The 21,761-nt window shown below is 42.8% G+C and overlaps 1 protein-coding gene across 1 annotated transcript; it reads left to right on the top strand.

The window, feature by feature from the left end:
* Positions 1-9,319: 9,319 nt before the first annotated feature.
* Positions 9,320-16,594, top strand: LOC134481934 (uncharacterized). Its single transcript, XM_063274749.1, has 5 exons — positions 9,320-9,592; positions 10,333-10,495; positions 11,657-11,788; positions 12,247-12,423; positions 16,033-16,594. Exons 1-5 carry the CDS (start codon positions 9,442-9,444, stop codon positions 16,115-16,117), a joined length of 708 nt encoding a protein of 235 aa, XP_063130819.1. The 5' UTR covers positions 9,320-9,441; the 3' UTR covers positions 16,118-16,594.
* The last annotated feature ends 5,167 nt before the right edge of the window (positions 16,595-21,761 follow it).

The following is a 21,761-nucleotide window of genomic DNA, read 5'->3' as shown; positions in this document are numbered from 1 at the left end:
TAGAATAGAAGTAATGGTGCCAGAGAGGTGGTTCCACAGTTAATACTGGCTACTGTTCCAGAGGTCTGGAGTTCAATTCCCATTAACCACACAGTGGCTCACAACCATCTAGAGTGAGATCTGGCGCCCTCTTCTGGCCTGTAAGCATGCATGCAGGCAGAATGCTGTATACGTCATAAATCTTAAACAAACTAAAATAAAAATAAATAGGTTTGGAAAGCTCTGTGTGTTTTATGTAAAAAGTGCAACTACATCTACTGCTATCCTGCATAGATATCCAGTGGCCTGCGGCGTCCTCTATTTCTGATCGTTTACTCACCACTTCAATATCTGAGACCAGTGTCACTTATGAAATACTTCATCTAAGTTATAATGCACCATTGTCATTCAAGCCTGGAAATATTAACCCTTTGAAGGAATGTATAAAGCGTTTTAGTCAGTATGTTGTCACAGGATCTGTCAGGGGTTGGAGAGATGGTTCAGGGATTAAGAGTACCAACTGCTCTCCCAGAGATCCTGAGTTCAAATCTCAACAACCACATGGCTACCTACAGCCATCTGCAATGGGACCTGACGCCCTCTTCTGGTGTGTTTGAAGATAGCTACAATATACTCACACAAGTAAAAAGTATGAAAAAAAAAAAAAAAGGGAAAAAACGGGACCTCTCAGTATAATCTGGCAGAACTAAACATCATGGACTTGCTGGGTGAAACAGGGTGGCCTTGATCCTACAGGAATCTACCTACTTCTTTATCCCAAGCACTGAAATTGGCACTTGGAGTCACTATGCCCAGTTGTGAAGAGTCCTTTCATGGTCGTGCTGAGCAACTTTGCTTATCCTTTCCCATCAGCCACTTCTTTCTATGTAAATGAGACCATTTCTGTAGTGTCTGGTTTCAGGTGAATTCTGATTGGCTGTGTGATTCTGACATTTTTGTGGCTCCAGTTGACTAAAGAGGAACCCATCCATGGTTTTCTAGGTCTCTGAGTGTTTTACCTCTTTTAAAAATATTAATCAATCATGTTTATTTAAAGTATTACCATCAGAAATTTTTAATGGTAATTAAAAAAATCAGTAAACAACCAAATCAATTTTCCTATTCTAGCCATATAAGCCAGCTGGAGGGCCCTGGCAATTCCCGAAGGCATTCTGTGTTGGTACATTAGGCCCGGGACTGCCGGAGCAGATTGATGAGTCTTCTCATAGTGCGTTCATGAGAGCAAATACATTCACAGGGATCAAATCCCCCTTCAACCATGGTTGGTTACCAGCTTGTTTTTACTCAACTCTTTAAAGCCACCCATACAAGTGGTGGTGGGGACGGTGGTGGCCTGGAGTGTTCTGGATGCCCCTGTCGCTGCCACTGCTGCTGCTGGCCGCCACCCTCCTCCCCTCCAGATTAGATAGACCATGTCACTATTAGCCACTAGACCCAGATCTGTGTTTTGCCTTTTGTATGGGTGGATGCATCACGAGGTTGTCAAGTGTGGGCAGAATCTGGGAGACAGCTTTGCCTATCGAGGTTGGTGTTAGTCTTTGTATGGTTACCAGGAACCAATTCCAGATCCTCTGGAAGAACAGTAAGTGATTTCAACTGCTGTGATATCTTCCCTGCCCCTTCCTCTATACTTTGATCTTTCTTTTTTTTTTTTCTTTTCCGGAGCTGGGGACCCGAATCCAGGGCCTTGCGGTTTCTAGGCAAGCGTCTACAACTAAGCTAAATCCCCAACCCCATACTTTGATCTTTCTGTAGTCTCTCTGACTCCATCTGCCATAATGAAGACTTCATCTCATAAAACACTGTGGACAATAGCTACTGTGAAAAATACCATAAGTTGACAGAGCCTCCATTTTCACATAAATATATAAACACATAAATACCTAAAGAAACACAGAGACACACATAAACACATGCACAGAACACACAAGACACACAGAGACACACACAGCCCAAGTCATCATATTCTTTAGTAATTCTGTCCAGAGCCAAGTGGTTATAGGGATAGAAGAAAGTACAATTCCCAGCAATTTCAACTGAATATCATGTAATGCATATTTATGAAATGCATACTTCACAGTATTTTAGGATTCGAGTACATTATACTATCTATCCTTTATTTTCAAAAGTATCGAAAGTTATGAAGAGAATTCCAGCCTAGTATCAGACTTGTGTCCATCAGAATCAGAACAGTTTGCTGTTTGAAACTTTCTTTTATTACAACTGTTTCCTAATGTCACATAGGAAAACCGGCTTCAGCCAGAAATGCCTTTAGCTACCACATGCATCTGAATCTCACCCTGGGAAAACCATGAGAATCCATGAGAGAATGTGTGTGGCTCTTTGATGTCCAGTTTTCCTGTAGGTCTCTTCTGGCTTGCACGGATACCACTCCTTGATTCCTCCCTCTAAATGGCCGTGCAACCTTCTTGCCTTGCTCTGCTGCTGGTCACTGACAACTTGAGGAAGGTAAAAATTGCCTAGTGTGTTAGTGAAGCAGGCCTTTGAATGTCACTCTGAGGGGTTTTGGGGAGAGAATCGACGTAAAGCTCACTCTGAATGGTGGTAACACCATAACTCTCAGGCCAGGTGCCTGCACTGAATGGCACAGAGAGGAAGCTAAGAGCTAGAATTTCCCTATTTCTGCTCCCTGCTCCACCCACATGGTAAGAGTCTCATTCACATCCTGCCAGCCAGTCCACTTCTACCAACTGCACCTCTCACGGCTACACTTACCCCTTCTAGGATGGAGTCTGTGCTTCCCGACTCTGAGCCAATGGAACCCTCCTTTCTTCAAATGCTTCTGTGACAGAATGGGAAACACGACCAGTGCAGTCACTGCTTCCTTCTGCCTTTTGCAGTCTCCTCCCGCCTGGTTCCCTCACAGCCTTCGCAGTCCAATGTGTCTCCAAGAAAACAGGCTAAAGATTTCACCTTAATTCTCCTTTGACTTGTCTCTGGGAAGAGCCTTTTGCTACATCAGCCCAGATAGAAGAGTGAAAGAGGAAAAAGAGAAGAAAAGACAGTAGATGGCCTAGGCAAGGGATACCTGAAGTTCTCCTTGTAACACAAGCTACTTCCCAAGATATTACCACTAATCCAGTTTCTGTGTCAATATGACCCCCAAAACCTAACCACCTATCATTAGAGCACATTTGCTGACAAAATTTTGTTGCAGTTAAATTTCTATTATATGTCTTTCAAAACACATCTAAAAGTGGAGTGGGCTTTTCCAGCTAGATTCATGACCTCCTCTCTCCCACTCAGCACCCATACTCAAATCACCTGTGACATCTTGTTTCCTAAACACAGGTATGGCTGTCACTTTTACTTTTCTCCATGGGATAGTTTAGGTAGAGTGACCTGACCACACCTGCCCATCAATGATTGGCCTTCTAGTTTTAATGACTTCGGAAAATTTATGTTTGTTGATAATGGAAATCCTCCCACAGAATAAAGTCATTTGCTCCTGCTCTCAAACAGAGGAAAAGAAAGAGAGAGAAGGTCTGCCTGCTAGGCATAGTCAAGGTAGGTCAAGGCCTGTTGGCAGATTTTTCAGCCTGCTGAGGTATGGAACCTTAAGAGAAGGTGTACTTGAGGCTTAAATTTCTATTGACCTTGGTGGTTAAAAAAGGAGTAGTTTGGGGGATGGGAACGAATGCATTGTTTATTTTAACAATTTGTTTCTGTCAGCTTGTGGTTATGCTTCCCACAGTGCTATAGTAAAATAGGGCTTTGAGAAATGTGCTTGTTGTTTCCTTGTACCCACCAGCAGCCCTTTCATAGCTGTCTCTTTCCTCTTCTTTTGGCCTTTCCTCATCTGCCCCTCAGAGAACCTTTCCACTTCCTACCAGTCAGTCCACCAAAGTATGGCCATGCCGTTTCAGGAAACTGGAATTTCTGAAAAGCCCATTGAATATGGAAAGCAATATACCCCAGGATATGTCCTGCAGCTCAGAGTAAGATGTTGCAAAAAGAGGAAAACTGACTGATCTCCCACTTTGTGCTTTCAAAAAGAACAAATACTTCAAAACCATAGTTTCTTCCGCCTCTCCTTTACAGAATCTGATTTCAGCCCTGCACACTGTGCTCTCCTGGATCCATGGATGCTAAGCTGCAGGTTCTGGAGATGCCAACCACTCAGATGAATTCAATGTCTGCTCAACTCAGTCCATTCATTCACAGTTCCTGGAGTCATTGCGTCCACCGACCCAGACGCCCATCGCCGATCGAGAGTATTCCACGCAGGGATCGAGTTCCAGCAAGAGAAGGATCTTCAGTCACAGAGCACATTGTGGAACTTTCCTGACATGCTGGACAGAACTAAGAGGTTAGTGAGAAACAAGTTTGTGAAAACGATCCTATGTCGCCATCTTCTGGGCAAATACAGAATTACATCCTATTACCTTACTTTGGAGTCTGAGGCTTCCTTCTAGCCTTGCATGGGCCTCTGTTCAAGACATAGATGCAGATATTCACAGCCAACCATTGGACTAAGCCTGGGGACCACAATGAAAGAGTTAGGGAAAAGTCTGAAGGAGATGAAGGGGATTGGAACCCAATATGAAGAACAACAATATCAATTAACTGGAGCCTTCAGAGTTCCTCGGGACTAAAGTACCAACTAAAGAGGATATATGGTCCCGGCCATGGCTCCTGATACATATAGTGTAGAGCATGTGTAGCAACAACTGGCTCATCTGACATCTATGGGAAGGGAGGCAACTGGCCCTGTAGAAACTTGATGTCCCAGAGAAGGGGGATGCTAGAGGGGTGAAGTGGAAGTGGGTGGGTAGATGGAGGAGTGCCCTCTTAGAAACAAAGAGGATTGGGAGGGTATGGGGGTTCAAAGTGGAGAGACCAATGATGGGGATGACATTTGAAATGTAAACAAATAAAATGACTAGTGTATAATAGATAGTAACAGGCGTCTCCATAAGGACTAGATATTCATTATCTGTAGCAGGTTCATTGAAAGTCAAAATCCATAATTGTTGTGACTTACTTATTATTGAAATTTCACATAGATGAACCCAAGCAACATTTTAACTTTTCTCCTTGAACCTATAATAAATCATTAGTTACCTTTATAAAACAATTTAAAAAGCAATTAGGGTTTCTACTCTCTTAGGCTTCGATACAGTGCCTCATTTTAGCTGTCCCTCTCTATGTTCCCTCCATTGCTGCCTCGCCCTGTCTCTTCACATTTCACATTCCTATCCCTGACACTGTCCCTCAGCAATCCATGAGTGAACTTGTACTTCCCTAAATGAGGACAGTCTGGCCCACGTCCCTAGACCCTCACACTAAACTGATCATACAGTCACACAGATTGAAGAATCAACAGCTAACACCCACACCCACATTTCAGTGAATATGTATCCCATTTGTCTCTTTCAGTCTGGATTGTCTCATCCAGAATGACTTTTACTAGATCCATTCATTGTCCTGCATAGTGCATGCTTCCTTTTTGCCTTTTGTAATTGTTAAGCAGCAATGCAGTGTGTAAATGCACCACGTTTTCTTTATGCATTCATCCGTTAAGGGACAACTTAAATATTTCCAAATTCTAAGCATTATAAATGAGCTTCACTGAACATGGTTGAGCAAGAGTCTGTATTCTAGGATGAATCAACATCTGGACATGAGACCTGGAGTTGTATCTTAAGGTACAACAATTTTCACCTTCCTGAAGAACCATCATACTGATCTCCGAAGTTGCTGTAGAAGTTTGCCTTTCCACCAGGAGAGTATGAATGTTCCCCTTGCTCCATAACCCAGTCAGCTTGAGTTGTCACATGTGTTATTAACCTTAGTCATACTGACAAGTGTGAAAAGTGATCTCAGAGTAATTTTGATTTGCATTTGTGTGATGTAGAAGGATGATGAATATTTCTTATGAATTTCTGTCATTTGAGTTTCTTTTATTATGAATGTTATGCTTAGATATGTAGCACATTTTAATTATTTTTCTTCATATACAGTGTTTTAGTTTTTCCAATATATATTTATATTAGCCTGTTGGGCCCTACCTTGGAGTGTTTCCCTTCACCCTCGCTGTGCCTTTCAGCCTACTATGGCCAGAAGTTGTTTACACCCTTGGCAGCTTCTCTCGGTCCCTGATTTGGGGCCAGGACCTTCCATGGCACCCATTCCTCTTGCTGAGCCTTTCAGCTTCTTCTTGTTAAGAAGTTGTTTACGCCCCTGTATTGGGGTCGGGACTTGCCACGATGCAGATTTTTCCTGTTTTCCTATTTTCCTGGTTGGGGTTTACACCTGCTTTATTGTTTTTCCACGGCTTTTGCCTCTGGTATATAAGGAGATCTCAGTAAAGCGTGGACAGCCTTCTTTTAACACGAATGACCCGAGTGTGTGTTTCTTCTTAACTCTTATAGGCCTATGCCCGGTTCTGAGTGTCCTGATGACACAGGCATCATCAAATGGAGGTCCCACCAAGATTGGAAAAGAGAGGACAACCTGACGAGATGGTCCCAGGAAGCCGGCCAGTGAAGGAGGGACGTATTGGGGAAAATGGGCCAGGAAAGGTCCCAGTAAGCAGGATACAGAAGCACCGTGGGCATTGAAAGCACGTGCAAAGAAAAATAAAGATTTGGGGTACTGGTGAGTAAACCTTGTAAAAAGGGACAAGGTAATAATGATCAAATGTTTTTGTGTACGTGTTCTTTTAGAGTTATGCTAAAATCTAGAGAAGCAAAGTTAATTCTCATAGATGCTTTTAGTCTTTGGACCCTGATTAGAGACAGTTTACACCCTAGACAAGAGAGAAAATGGTTTGAGAAAAACATTCCTCCCAGACTCTCCACAGATGCTTTGGCAAAAGAAGGAAAGTGAGATTAAGCTTTTTAAGAGCTCTCCTAGGGACATCCTGCCTCCTTGCTGGCTCCTATTGGAGAAGTGCTTATTTCTGGTTCTGTGTCCTTTAGGTAGGGTATCTGAGTCCTTTTGGTGGGACACCATCTAGCTCCTTCCCTCTATGTCTATTGTCTGTCCTTGTTGCACCAAGCTGTCCATGGATGTCAATGTATGTCTGGGTTGTGCTTCTTGTTGCTTGAATGTTTTGTGTTTCATGTTTAAAAGAAAAAATGGTGAAAACTTTAAATGCTGGTTGATTCCCCCTTGATTTAGTTTTAAGTCCTTTCAAGAAAGGAACAAATAAATAAAACAGTTTCAATTGACCTTTGGAGCCCAGCATCCTAGATAACTGGTTATCTCTGGTGTTAACTGTCATGTGTGTCTCTGACTGAATCCTGCCTCAATGGAGGAATGTAGCTAGGAGCCTAGGTCTGTCCACTGGGGAAGCTCCCCAGGGGGCTGGCTCAATGTCTACACTAGCTGGCCTTAAAGGTGCCAGCAGCTTCAAAGCTTCTATGGTAATGGAGCTGTTAGCTGTTTCTCTTAGAGAAATCTTTGACTGTGATATTTGGAATCAACAGGTAACAAGGTGCTTCTTTTAAAATGACAGCTAAAGAAGTAAAAATGGTGTTTGATCTAAGTACTAAAGATATGTGTAGTCACTTCATTTTTTTCTGTTTGGTTTTAAATGTATAATAAGCTTTACATGTCTTGGCTATAGGTGACTGGCTTTTAAGTTATTGGGTATGGTTGAAAATTTGTAATATTTGTAATAGAATGTTGGCTTAAAAAAGGAGTCATTCGAGAAAACACGTGGCATGTGCCAACCCAGGGAAACAGGTCTAGATTGGGATAATATTTTAATATAACTCTTATCATGGAAACCGGACTTGTAAAAGAATTTAGGGCAATGTCTCTTTGGTGAGGTATTAGAGCCTGCAATATCGATCCTTCATATGCAAGGCTTGGCCGTCATACTTTATAGCATGAGGAATGGACTTGGTGTTTTGGAGAGACTGGATTTTGGAGGATAGTTTGGTGGAGGGTGAGTTTTGCTTTCCAAAGATATGGCTGTGCTCTGATGTTACAAGGGAAACTTAAAGATTGTGGCTAATGATTGCCAGTGTTACATTGACTACAGTTTACAGTCTGATCCCAGACAGACTCGGGATTCTAACTCACACATATCTGTGCTTAAGAAAAAATCAAACAGGTGGAGATTGTCACAAGGGTTGATGAGGCTATGGAACTTATAAGAGCATGACAGCCTGCTTCCTCCAACTGCTATTTCAAGAAATACATATAGAATTATTATAGATTTAAAAGATTGGTCTTTTTTTCTTTCCTTTTCTTTTCTTTTTTTTTTTTTTCTTTTTTTTTTTTTTTTTTTTTTTGGTGCTGGGGACCGACCCGGGGCCTTGCTCTACCACTGAGCTAAATTCCCAACCCCTAAGAGATTGTTTTTATACTGTTTCTTGCACTCTTGGGTTGTTGTGAAATATTTCATTTCTTGTGTTTCCTTGGGTTTTGTTTGACTTGACCATACATTTGTATGCCTTTTTGAAAGAAAAATGTACTAATTTTTATTTATTTTGGTGAATTGTTCTTTGGATGACTTTTGTCTGTGGTTCCTCTGAATGCAGTTCCAACGGTGGCCAGAGAGACACCAGATACTGAGTTATAAATGATGGTTAAGCACCCTGTAGGTCCTCAGAGTGAAGCCAGCAGGTTGCCCAGGTCGAACTCCAATTCTAGCTCCCAGTGCACCATGATGTGCTACAGCTTCTCTGCTTCCTCCTGCTCTTCCTTGGCCAGCAGCACCTCTGCATTCTGCCCCTCCATGGCTCTCGCTTGGGTCTCAGTTCCTCCCTCACTTTTGGGGATTTTAACTTTAAGAATGGACAGAAAGTTTACAATTTGATGTTTGTTCTATACCTGAGAAGCTTTTTTGCCAGGAAAAGGGAGTTTCCATTGCACAAAATGGGATGGTAAGACAGAGATTTCAGGAAAAAACATGGGTGAATATATTGAAACCATGACCCCTCTCAAGGCACACTCCATGAAACAACATACTCCAACTTGCATACATTTAAAGGTGAAGGAAAAAAATATTCGCCTCTGGGGAACAGTAACAACTGTAGAAATTGGACTATATGTCACATGCATGGACACTGGGTTTATACATTTCAGGAAGAAGAATATCCCTCATCCACGGTCTTTAGACCTTTGGCTGTTAACAAAGATGTTCTATCCATTTCAAGGTCTGATACAACTCTCCCTCTCCTCAGCAACTGAGTTGTAATGAAGGAGTGAGAACTCTGAAGCTCTGGAAGGAGAGTGAGCGAATGGGTGTTCCTGGCTCAAAAGTGAGTCTCTGGAAAAGCCACTGCAGAAACTGGTCAGTCTGGGTGGAGGTAGTTCGCAAGTAAGCTATGGCATTTCCCACTGACATCACCGGTAGTGTCTTCCCTGGAAATTCTCTTGTATCCAGGAGACACTAGAATGTTCTGTGATGTCAGCAGTGTTGTGGTGACACCAACTGCCTGAGCGATTTCCCTTCATTTCCTAATGGGTTCCCGAGGAGGCATGTTCTCCAGGATCCTCAGTCTCTTTCGGAGGGACAATCATATCCATGCAGGCACCAGACCAAGGCAGAGGGAGGCCAGCCTTCTATCATGTTGGAGAAGAAGACGAATGGAAAGGTCCTTGAGGAGGTCAAGTGAGTACTGGGCAGGGCAAGGGGAGCTCCCTGGAGCAGGTTGGCTTGTGTTGGTCCTTCCAGGAGTAGGACGTATGATTTAGAGCCTCAGTCTTCCTAATGGCTGACCCAGACACAATAATTTCTGATCATTAGTTTGACAGAAAACCAAGAACTGTTATATGTCAAGGGGCTTTCCTTGGATCTCTTTAGTGTCCTGGGCAGTGTCAAAGAATACCAGGATGAGCCTTTATAAGAATAACAAAGTGTCTCTTCCAGGATCGGCTGTTGAAACACTTCATTCTCAGCAGTGTCCTGTAGATTACTTGGGTAATTGATGCCAAGAGGGATACTCTCCTGGTCATATATCAAGGTCTCAGTTACTTTGTCCTTGAACACACATGATTAGGGATTCAAGATGTTAAGCAGTTTGAACTCAAGGACTTACCTGCCTCACATCAGACATTAGCTGAGAAGGTCCTCCAATTCTTCTTGTTTAGGCCAGCTTTAGAATTTCAGTGACAGAGGAATGGCTTTAGGAGGTGTGGTCTATATCTATGATGGCATATGTCATCATATGGCTCTGATGGTGGGAACAGGGAACTAGCTGAGTTCAGCTTAAAGATAGCTTTCTTGCTCTGTCAGGGATTCAAGGTATCTGTAGAACTGTTCATCCTCAGACTTCTGTTTAGAGTAAGCATAGTTTTTCTTGACACTGTGTCCACATATATGCCTGTTTACTGGTATTTATCTACCTACAGAGTTTGATCAGAAGGCATCGTCCCAACCCTCCACGACACCTGTTGAAGAGGAGAGAATGAAGCGTTTGGAGAACATCAAAATTGCTCTCCAGAAGATGCAGAAGGAGAGAGATGAACTCGGGAGAATCCTGGCCGATTACCCGGGAAAGAATTTAAATGACAGGTAGTCACAATGCAAGTTCTGTTAAATCCACATTTCCTCACATCACAGTAGGCTACAACTCCAGGGTGTCCTCATGGTCAAAAGCACTTTCCTGATTGTATCAGAATGTGAAGTTCAGATGGGAATGGGATGGTGGCACAGGCTATTTTAATTCCTACAAACGTAAATCATAGCCTGTGGCCTGATTGAATCACAGGCTGGGAGTGAGGGTAGTAGTGTGTGAGCTCTCATTGTGTGGTTTAAGGAGACTGGACAGGTGTTGGCTTGTGGGAATTTCTAGGTGCTCTGATTATGACCAATCATTGTTGCAATTGACATGGAGGTGCTTTGGGTTCAATAGGTCCTGTGAAGAGCTGGAGGGACCCAATCCCACTTGCTGCCTCACAGTGTGTGACTGGACTGACAACAGGGGATCACTGGTTTTCTCTGATTTTATTCATTGTATTTGGAGATAATGCCACATCCTTATATTTAATTGGCATTCTAATTGTATTTGAGAGAGAGAGAGAGAGAGAGAGAGAGAGAGAGAGAGAGAGAGAGTGTTTTGTGTGAGTTTGTGTGTGTGTATGCATGTGTGAGTGTGTTTTGTGTGTATCACTTAAGATCTGGGTATTCTATGTTCTGATTTGGCCTGAGAATTATCCTGTGTCAATTTCCATGGCATGATAATGATGAGGGTGAGAGCCTCACTGTGAGCAGTAGAACATTTCACATCTGCTCAGGTGGACGCACATGGGACTCTCCTGGTGCGTGTTATAAATTCTTTTCCCTGTAAATACTGTTCATGTTCCTTTGGGTTTTCATGTAGCAATAGATTCTATGATTGAGAATTGTTACCTAAGAACAGGAGAATACTCTTCATGGGCTTAAGTTGGAGCCTGGATTGTGACACAGGGTCCTCGAATGTTCTTGGCAAGCTAGTCTATTCCTTCAAACCCCCTCAGGGAGCTCAAGCAAATCAGCTCCCTCCTTCTGTTTCCTGGCACTGCTGTCTCCGTGTTCACAATAATAAACTTAATAAATATCAAATGACCCAGTACCAAGAAGCAAGGGCGTGGCATGTCCTAGGCTGGGGTAGTTCAGGATTCAGTCTGAATTCATGTAATTCTTGAATCCTTCATTCATAATGTTATTTCATCCTTGGACCATGCCTTACCACAGGAACAACTTTGAGTCTGAAATGCTCACGATGCAGCACCAGGAAGTGATGACCGACATGAAGAAAATGAGCGAGCAGGTCAATAGAGCTTTGGTCAAATGTACACACCTCACACTGGAAAATGACTGGTACTGGTGAGTAACTTACAAGGTTGTGACCCCAGCACAGGACACAGCATGTGTCAGCCCATTCTTATCTTTGAAGTAAAGTGAGGATCAGGCTTTTTAGTGTTTGAAGCAGACCAGGAAGCCTGTGTCTAAGGAAGGCTCTAGGACACACAGGACACAGAAAGATTGGCCTCCAAGCGACATTCTAATAAAATGGACAAATAAGCACACATGGGGATTAAGTCCTCTTCTGGGAAAAACTTGAATCAATGGTGTCAGGTTTTTGAGAAGTGCCCTGAGTCTTCTGGAATGTGGCTCTTTTCTCCATTTGACCTGTATCTAGGTCATGCTCCATGGCTACTGTGGACTTGGACTATAATCTGGGACTCTCTTCAGATCAGGACCCTAGAAGGAGTAATGGACTTGGAGACGTGGGAGGAAGTTGGAGACTAGCTGGGAGTCACCATTTTTTCTTTGTGTCTCAGCCGCAGCTTCTGCCCCCTCCTAACTGAGTTGTTTGAGCTGAAGAACAATGCCCAGAGAGCACGGCATGAGAACAGGGAGCTTCTATGGGAACAGATTGCACTGGAAGAGTCTATTAAGGAAACAACAAGGTTCTGTGGGGAAGCCAGTATGAAAATCCGTGTAACAAGCAGCCTCAGGTAGGATGAATGAAGCATCAAGGGCAGGTTTTCCTGATATCTAAGCATAAACCAAGTCAAACCAGTTTAACCTTTCTCCACCTTATCCAGACACTCTCCTAGGTCTCATCCAGTTGTTCATCTCTTTGAACATTTACAAAACTTTCTGTGATGTTAGCTTCATGCAAGAAACTGGAGGATTGACAACCAAATCCTCCTGCTCAACTAGAAAATGCATTTCCTTAAGGGGGATCTGTTGATCACACACTGCACACTTACATGCCATTATGCTAGTGGGATGCCATGTGGTAGCCGTCTTTGTAGTGCACAGAACTGATTAGAGTTCAGTTCAATTGCCAAAAGAATGGCTCTCATTGTCAATCATGATGGGGCTTGTGGACTTTCTCTCCTTTTCCCCGTACATTGAAAATGGTCCCTCCTGCCTGTCCAATACGTGGTTTCTAGTGACAGAGCTTGAGAAGCAGTTTGTCCGTCCTGTTTTATGTCAGTGTTTTAGTGTTCTTTCCTGTGGCTTATGTCCTGGAGCTGACTGGATGAACAGGGATGTAGGAAAGACTTCTCTCAGGGTGAGGGTTTGTGTGAGATATGTGAGGATTAGAGGGATATTTTTGTCCAGCTCTCTCAACCTCGTGTGCCCAAGAAGTGCATTCCCTACACAGGTTTACTCTATAAGGGATGGAGAGCAGTGTCTACGCTCTCACTTGACACATTTCCTTTGCCTAATCTGTATTCAGCAACTGTTCTTCCAGCCTGATGGCCTCCCCATTCTTTTCTGCTTCTCACTTATGATTTCTGTTTCTCTCTCTCTCTCTCTCTCTCTCTCTCTCTCTCTCTCTCTCTCTCTCTCTCCCTCTCCCTCTCTCCATCTCTCTCTGACTCTGTGTGTGGGGGGTGTTTTTTGTGTGTTTGTGGGTACATATATGTGTGATCATGTTTATGACTATGGTGCATATTGTACTTTGGAAGTTGTTTTAATTGTTTGTGATATGGGTGTCTTATATATATAAGTGTGTGTATATGTGTGCTTTTTCACATGTGTGTGTGAAGTCATCAAGTTTCTGAACACAGACACAGACACATATATATATATTTATATATATTGTATAAGTCTATATGTGCATATTTAGAAACATGTAAAAGTATACACACACACACACACACACACACACACACCACAAACACTCTGAGAGAGAAAGAAGAAGAGAAAACATAATCTTTCCAATTACATTTTAAACTGTTCTTAATGGGGTCTTGATCACTATTCAAACTATTTACACTGGGAAAACTATTCATAAACATTGATATTACTTGGAGAAAACTTGAATAGGGTACAGGGATGTGAGGAGAGGCTGCTGTGTGAAATCTATATACCTCAGTGTCGAAACTGATGACTCAGGGCTCTTCTGCCTTCTTTGCTCTCAGTGTATAGTAACACTGGAAGGTCATGTGGCTTGTTGTGTCTTCTCAACATCCTGGTTATGTTAATCGTTACCTGCCACCACTTTCTTTCCAGATTGGCCTAAACTTGGTTGAATATACCTTGGCTTTGGAGTCTGGCCTGGAATTTGTTAATTGAAAGATTAATTTGCTTAGAGTTGAATCTGCAAGCAGAAGATGTCCAGGAGTTATGCTGAGGTGGAATCACATCTTTGCCTCAGACAGAAACTTAGGCTCAAAATCGTCCAAAGCACTCACCCTGTGTTGTGTTGTGGCACTCTTAACCATTGTTATTCAAAATCATTTGATCTGAGTGAAAATCATCTGTAAGGAGGGTTTAGAACAGTGATGACCCTCAGACATTGCTGGAGGTGTCAAATGGGTAGCCCTGTGAGAAGCTGTGTACAACTCTTGTGAAAGTTCAACCTTTTGACACAGCGATTCCAGAACAAGAAGTAGGTGTGAGCAGAGAAACTGTGGCACATTAGTGTTTAGTGGTTCACCTCAGAGCAGCCATGAAGCAAAATTACCCAGATGTCCATCAGTCAGAAAGTGAAAAGGTACAATGTTGTCCAGCCCTTCCATGGACTGCGGCTGAGTTTGATTATACCTGCCAGCATTTGGCTTTGAATTAGCCTTCTCTTACTCGAATTATATCTGATAGCATCCCAGTACAAGTTTTACCTTGGATTGTGATTATGGAGATTTCCTAGCTGTTTGTGCTGGTAGTTTGTTTCCCCTGTCAGGTACTGTATGGTAAAGGGACCTCATATTGAAAAATGCAGCTCACTTTGCATGCACTGGGAAACAGTGAGCAGAGGACTGAAGAGGCTCACCTGCCCCCCCCCCCCCAGTGCTCTGTTTCCTGAAATCAGCCTCCTGTGCACGGCCTTGTGACCTTGCTAAGCAGGCTTGGCTAACAGGCCTAGATGTCACATTTCTAATTTCTGATTTTCAGGGGAATACACTTTATTGGCTGAGCTGTCTTTAGGCTATGCTCACTGTGTACTTACCCCACTCCAGGTTTTTTTTTTTCTTATGCCACAATAGTAGACTGGGTGAACCCTTCTATTACCATTAACTGGGAAACTAACCACATTCTGCAAAATACTCTGCTTGTATATGTGAACAAATATATTTGGGTGATTTCAAAAGTGTGTATGTCTGGGTGTCTGTCTGTCTGTGTCTGTATACATGTATGTCTCCATGGACAATATAATCTTCTAATGACCAGGATGAGGAGAGAATGGAGGAAAGTCTGCAGGACCCCCTGAATCAGCAAAAACTGGTCACTGAGCAAAAGGCCTTGTCTGAGAAGATGCAGCATCATTTCGGTGTCACTGAGAGGATTTGAAAGCACAGGATGAGAGGACCCAAGTAGATTCCCTGTACTTATAAACTGTCTTATTGGGTGTGTGACTTTCTCCATAGTTCTCAGCACCTGTCACCTAGGAGCAGCTCAGAATATTTTTCTTGTCCATTTTAAAAGAAATTCCGTCCATGAAGTGTATGTGATCCATAGAGATTCTGGCTATTGTGTACTGATCCCTCCAGTCTGTGCTCTCTTGTATTATCTGAGCCCAGTGCCTTTAGGTCTCCCCACAAATAGTTTTACGATACACATAAACAAAGGAGTGGTATAGTTTATTTTCTGCATGAGTATCTCCTTTAGACTTCAATGCCTACCCTCGGCAAGATTTCCATGCAGCATATTCTTGCCAAGTATAATATCACTTCAGTGTGCATATACTTCTTGAGATATTGTTTCTCTGGATCTTTGCAGATCTTGAGGTTGTCATGTGGACCCCAGGCATATTCCTGCACTGGAGGAATAATAATAGTCTTCATTTCAGTGATGGCCAGACTTCCAAGGCCTTCCTATTGTTTTCTAGTTTGTTCATATCTCTCCTCATCTGACATTGAGACATTGCTACATGATATTAAAATATAATGTATATGTATGATTGGAATTATCTGCTGTTCACTGTTTAATTTTTAGCAGTTTTAAAAGCTGGGAAAATATGCAGGCCTGTGGGATCTCTTACCCTTCTCTCTTGGGCATGAGAGAATGACCTCAGATGAAAGATCATCCTGGATTATCCTGCTGAATTGTGCTGCTGTGTATGGGATAAGTGACATGGCAGGTTCTCACCAGGCCTTTTCCACCCCTAGGTCTGAACACTGCAGCAGAAGCTTTCCCAGGGCACAGAGCAGGACTACAGCTCTCAGAGACAGAACTGTCCACCAGGAGCACTGAGGGTGCAAAGATTGACACCACCTCCCACATCTCAGTCCTTGTAACCATACCAATCTTGGGCTAAATTTGAAAGACCTTGTGATGTGGCCTGGAACACGCCTCATGTTTAACCTTTTGACGACTTGTCCATCAACAACCAACCACTCCGAGTGAGGCAGGTCTACATTCCTCTTGAGGAGATTTTTACCATCTTACCTGCCGTTCTGCTGTGTTTGCAAGGCCAGCAACAGGCTGGAGTTATATGTTGAAGAAACAGCAGTTATTGAATGCTGACTAATTTACTTGTTATATTTGTTTTTAGTTTGAAGTTTGGTTTTATGCATTTGGTTTTATTTGTTTAAGTTTGAAGTTTTGTTATTTATTTGTTAACTTTAGTTTTTTAATTAATATGCTATATTCCTAATGCTATATACATTGAGCTCATTGACTCCCCACTTTAAAATGTTCTTGAATAAATTAATGTTTGCCTAAAAATAACAATGTGACCTTTAACCCTTCACTCACAAGACCGTCCTGAGTCGTGTGTGGTTCTTCCTCCTGTAACAGCACAAGTGTAAGGCAACAGTGGTTTTCTGCAAGTCTCCTGCAGCTTAGGCTTCACCATCAGTTCACAGCCAGCCAGAGCTGCACAGGAAACTGTGCTCTTTATGTAGACAGTTTGTCGTGCTCTGTGGATCCCACATTCATGGCGAAAATTATCCTTGCTTCATCTTGTGCTCACAAATTTAGCTTCCTTTATAATGACAGACAAAGGAGAAACACAGAAGTATTTCTCTAATACATTAGAGGAAATAAAACCATTCAGTAGGGGAATATAAAAAGCGATCAGGACACATGGAGCTGTATGCCTCTGCATTCCTTGTAATATAGCATCGTTTATGTCTGCAGATTTATTGAAATCCAGCAATTTTGGAGGAACGGTATTTTTAAAATTTTTATTAGATATATTTCTTTACTTACATTTCAAACTTTATTCCCCTTCCTTGTTTCCTTCCTTAAGCCCCCATTCCCTTCCCTCTCCCTTCCCCATATGTGTATCCCCTATACATCCCCCTTATTGTTCACCACTATTCCCCTGCACTGCCCCTGGAACATTTTCTTTATTGTTTTTGTTGGTTTTTTTGTTGTTATTCTTTTTCTCCCATTTTTATTAAATTGGGCATTTCTTATTTACATTTTACATGTTATTCCTTTTCCCGGTTTCCTGTCCATCAGCCCCCTAACCCTTCCCCTTCCCGTTCTAAATGGGTGTCCCCTCCCCGTCCAACCCCCATTACTGTCCTCTTCAACATTCCCAACACTGGGGGTTCAACCTTGAAAGTACCAAGGGCTTCCCCTTCCACTGTTGCCCCAACAATGCTATTTACTGTTACCTACGCAGGGTCAGTCCATGTGTAGTCTTTGGGCAGTGGTTTGGTCCCTGGAAGCTCTGGTTGGTTTTTATGGGGTTGCAAGCCCCTTCAGCTCCTTCAGTCCTTTCCCTAATTCCTCCAATGGGTGTCCCGTTCTCAGTTCAGTGGTTCGCTTCTGGCATTTGACTCTGTATTTGACATGTTCTGGCTGTGTCTTTCAGGAGAGATCTATATCCGGTTCATGTCAGCCTGCATTTCTTAGCTTCATCCCTCTTATCTAGTTTTGGTGGATATCTATATCTATATCTATATCTATATCTATATCTATATCTACCTATATATCTATGTATATCTATATATCTATACCTATCTATCTATATCTATCTATCTATATCTATATCAATCTCTCTCTATATCTCTATATCTATATATATCTATATCTATATCTATATATATATATATATATATATGTGTGTGTGTGTGTGTGTGTGTGTAGACCACATGTGGGGTAGGTTCTGAATGGCTGTTCGTTCATTCTCTGCTCTAAAATTTGCCTCCCTATCCCCTCCTATGGATATTTTTGTTCCCCCTTTAAAGAAGGAGTGAAGCATCCCCTTTTGCTCATCCTTCCTGATTTTCATGTGGTCTGTGCCTTAGATCTTGTGTATTTCGAGTATAACCAAGAGGTAAGGATGCAAAAGAATCAAATATATAGCTTGACGCCAGAGGTTGGTGGTGAACACCAGAGGGAAAGATCATTCTTCCAGAAACAATTGGCAGGTTCTGGTAACTCAGCTTTACCAGACTACTTGTCTTGGGTCCACAGAACTCTCTGAGTTGCCAACACAAAGGTATGTTATACCCACATACACTGGACAGTGTAGAAGGAGATATCAAAGCCAGATTTCACATTTACACCTATGTAAATAAAAAACAGAGCTCATTTACCCAGAGAGGATTGCATACAGGTATCCAATGCTATGATAAATTATGAGAACCTGAATTAACTGACACATGGCCTCCTAGAGTAAGATAAAAGTACCTGCTTGTTTTTATTGATACCTTTTCTGGGTGAGTAGAAGCTCACTACATCGGACTGAAACTGATCATAGAGCAACTAGAAAGCTCTGCTAGGAACTTTCCCCCTAATTTTGCCACTTACTAGAAATGCTGCCATATAATAGCCCAGCTCTCACAGCCAAAGCCTCTGAATAACCGTCAAAGATGTATGCACAGTTTGGAGTCTCTGTTGTGCAGAATTCTGGGCAGGTGGAAATAATGAACAAGACATTAAAGGAAAGACTATGAAAACTCTCATTAGAGTCCATGAAGGGTGGAAAGGCTCTTTTCTTATTTTGGGCCTGCTGTACTCCATACAAGGAGGGATTGAGCCATATAATAATATGTTTAGAATACACCCCCCCCCATTGCTTCTAAGTCTTAGAGGTCAGCACTTGGCAGAATTCTTCAACTATTTTATTCTTGAAATCCTGTCCTTCCAGTTCTCCATAAAGTCTATGACTTTGACTATCAGAGAGACCCAGTGAACCTCCAAATCCATCAACAATATCCCCTAATTTGGACCTAGTGGTAGTGAAACTGCATGAGCCAACTGGGCATCGAAAAGGACAAAGCAATTTGCAAAGGACCTACGTGGCGATGTTTTACACTCTTACAGCTATGAGGTTAGGTGGAATTTTAACATGGATTCCTCACAACTAGGTCAAGAACGTAGAAGCCACAGATGACAATGCCAAATAGACTCCCTCCAGAACTTCTGGACCTATTAACGTTGAGCTTTCACCTGACCTCAAGCCCTTCCACTCCCTGCCCAACCTCCTGGATCTTACATTTGGCATGAATACAGGATCATGGTCCAAACTCTAACACCCTCAGGCCTGTCCCTGGGAACTCAGGAAGGTGGACACTAGAGAAGTGACGTCTAATGGAACTGCAGAGGACCAATCTCCGTCCACGTTGTCCTTTGCTCACTGATATCTGGTTATTTTTTGGAGAAAGGATTTGGAAGTTTATCATTTGAAGTAGGTGCACAACATTTAAAGTTGTATATTCACTGTGTAACTGGGTTCACTATGTTACCAAGATCATTGCAACAGAGGGATGCAAAACAGAGACTTTGTGAGTACACATCCATGAATATGTGTAAAGAAAGACACCTTGGAAGGAATGCACAATAAGAAAATGAAATCCAATATCCAATAAATTAAAGGTCTGGAGGGAAATACTGACTTTTGGGAAACAGGAAAACCTAGGAAATTGGAATGTATGTCACAGGAATGGATCTGGGAATAAAATTATTATCCAGAAGAATCTTCCACCCCATGTCCCTTGATCTTTCTCCCCATGCCAGGCCCCTGACGCAATCTGCCCTTTCAGAGCATGTAACTACTAATGGAGCAAAGAGAAATCTCTAGCTTTAGAGGGAGGAGATATGGAAAGGGTTCCATTGTGTCACTGGAGAGCCTCCTGGAGATGGCACCTCAGAATCTGGTCACCATAAGGAAAGCTGGTTAGCAGGAGGCCCTGGCAGTTCCCAGTGACGTCGTCAGTAGACCCTTCCCTAAACAATCTCTTGTATCCAGGAGAGCCCTAGCATCTTCTGTGATGCCACAAGTGTTGTGGTGGCACCAACTGCCTGTGGGATGTTCCTTCAGTGCCTCTATGGTTCACTAATTGACCTGTTGTCCAGGCTAAGCAGCCGTTTGTGAGAAAGAACAAAGAGCATGAAGAGATGAGAGTTGGGGAGAAGGAAGCTGCCCTCCTGTCTTGTTGTAAAAAAGGAAGAAATAAATGGTCCTTGGGAAAGCTCAGTGAGCTCTGGGCAATGGGTGAGGAGGTTCCTTGAGGAGAGAGCCTTGAGCTGAGGCTTCCAGGTATGGAAATCTGGAGCCGGGAGCTTATAAGAAGCAGCTGGACTTCCTGCTTGTTATGGTTCCTGGAACTCAGAGCCTTTACATCATTAATTTCTCTATTTCAGAAGCCAGTTGTTGGGAAGGGCACCACTGTTTTCCTGAGAGCTCATGGCTTTTACTCCTTTTATCTAGAAGACAAAGGTCCTTAGGAAGAAGGGCGAGACTAGTGTGGTATCCTCGGCTCAGAGCTGACTCTTCCCCCTTTGGATTGGTTCAGTTTGTGTCTGACACTAATATCTGGGAGAGAGAAGAACTTCTAGATGAGACCTCATCATCTCAGGCTTTCCACTAGAGTTATTCTGACTACCATTCCCTGATAGTGGTCCCCTTAGATTTCTGAGTCAACATGTGTGAGTGTCATGCAGTTTTCTAGTGCAGTGAAGAACTGTTAGTCAGTGAACCAGAACCGGGACTGGCTCCTTCCTGACTTCTCTAGGTGTCCTGAGCAGTAAGTGGGGGAACTAAACGATCATGTTCTACCAATACAAGGCATCTATATCTACAGTCCTGGGATCTAGAGAGATCTATCCATGATTCTGGGCATCTCCATAGCAACTGAGTGCTGATGGAGTTTTCATCCTGGCTTCTATACCTCAGACTAGGGTGTTCTGAAGCCAAGTTCCATCCTGTGCAGCTGTGAATATGCCTGAGGAGGCTGTCTCCTTGGTTTTCTGAAGTATTACTAAGGGAGCCAGAGTAAATCAGCACCCACTGCTCAACAGAGCTCTGGGGATGTTGACATCCTCAGCTTCAGCTACATATTCAGCTAGGTCAAAAGATCACCTATCAGGTCCGTTCTTAAATACCCTTCAGGGTGCTAGGGGTGGACTGTAATGAAGTAGTATGCAGGAGAGGTGCTTGCCCTCAGCTGCTACATATCAGTGAGTGTGGGAAACACCTGAACACTTCTATTACAGATCAGAGAGATGAGCTGCAATCTCATTCAATAGACTGTGTGCATTCCTGGGGTTTGGCTTTGACCATGCAGGTCTGTTGTCTCATACTTCATTGTTCATGTGGCCAAGTTGTGGGAAAGCACCACTCACAATTGTTTCCTATCCTCCGTCCTAGGGTCTTAGATTTTAGCACAACACTTCACATCTTACCTTCTAGATCCACTGTCCTAACTTTACTTCAACATGCGCGTCTCTATTATCCTTGCACCGTGTGTGTGTGTGTGTGTGTGTGTGTGTGTGTGTGTGTGTGTGTGTGTGTGTATACAGTTAGTTTGCATACAACTTTAGGGAAACCTTGCCACTGAAATCCTCTAGGAGTCTATGTAAGTAATCTGTAAACTGTGGATGGGGCAAAATCCAAATGCTCTCCCGAAACATGGCCTTCTAGAAAGAGTAGCATAAA

The sequence above is a fragment of the Rattus norvegicus genome, chromosome 15 (genome assembly GCF_036323735.1).
Source record: "Rattus norvegicus strain BN/NHsdMcwi chromosome 15, GRCr8, whole genome shotgun sequence".
Taxonomy (NCBI): domain Eukaryota; kingdom Metazoa; phylum Chordata; class Mammalia; order Rodentia; family Muridae; genus Rattus; species Rattus norvegicus.
Note: the sequence above shows the minus strand (reverse complement) of the source record. Positions and strands in the feature narration are given on the sequence as shown.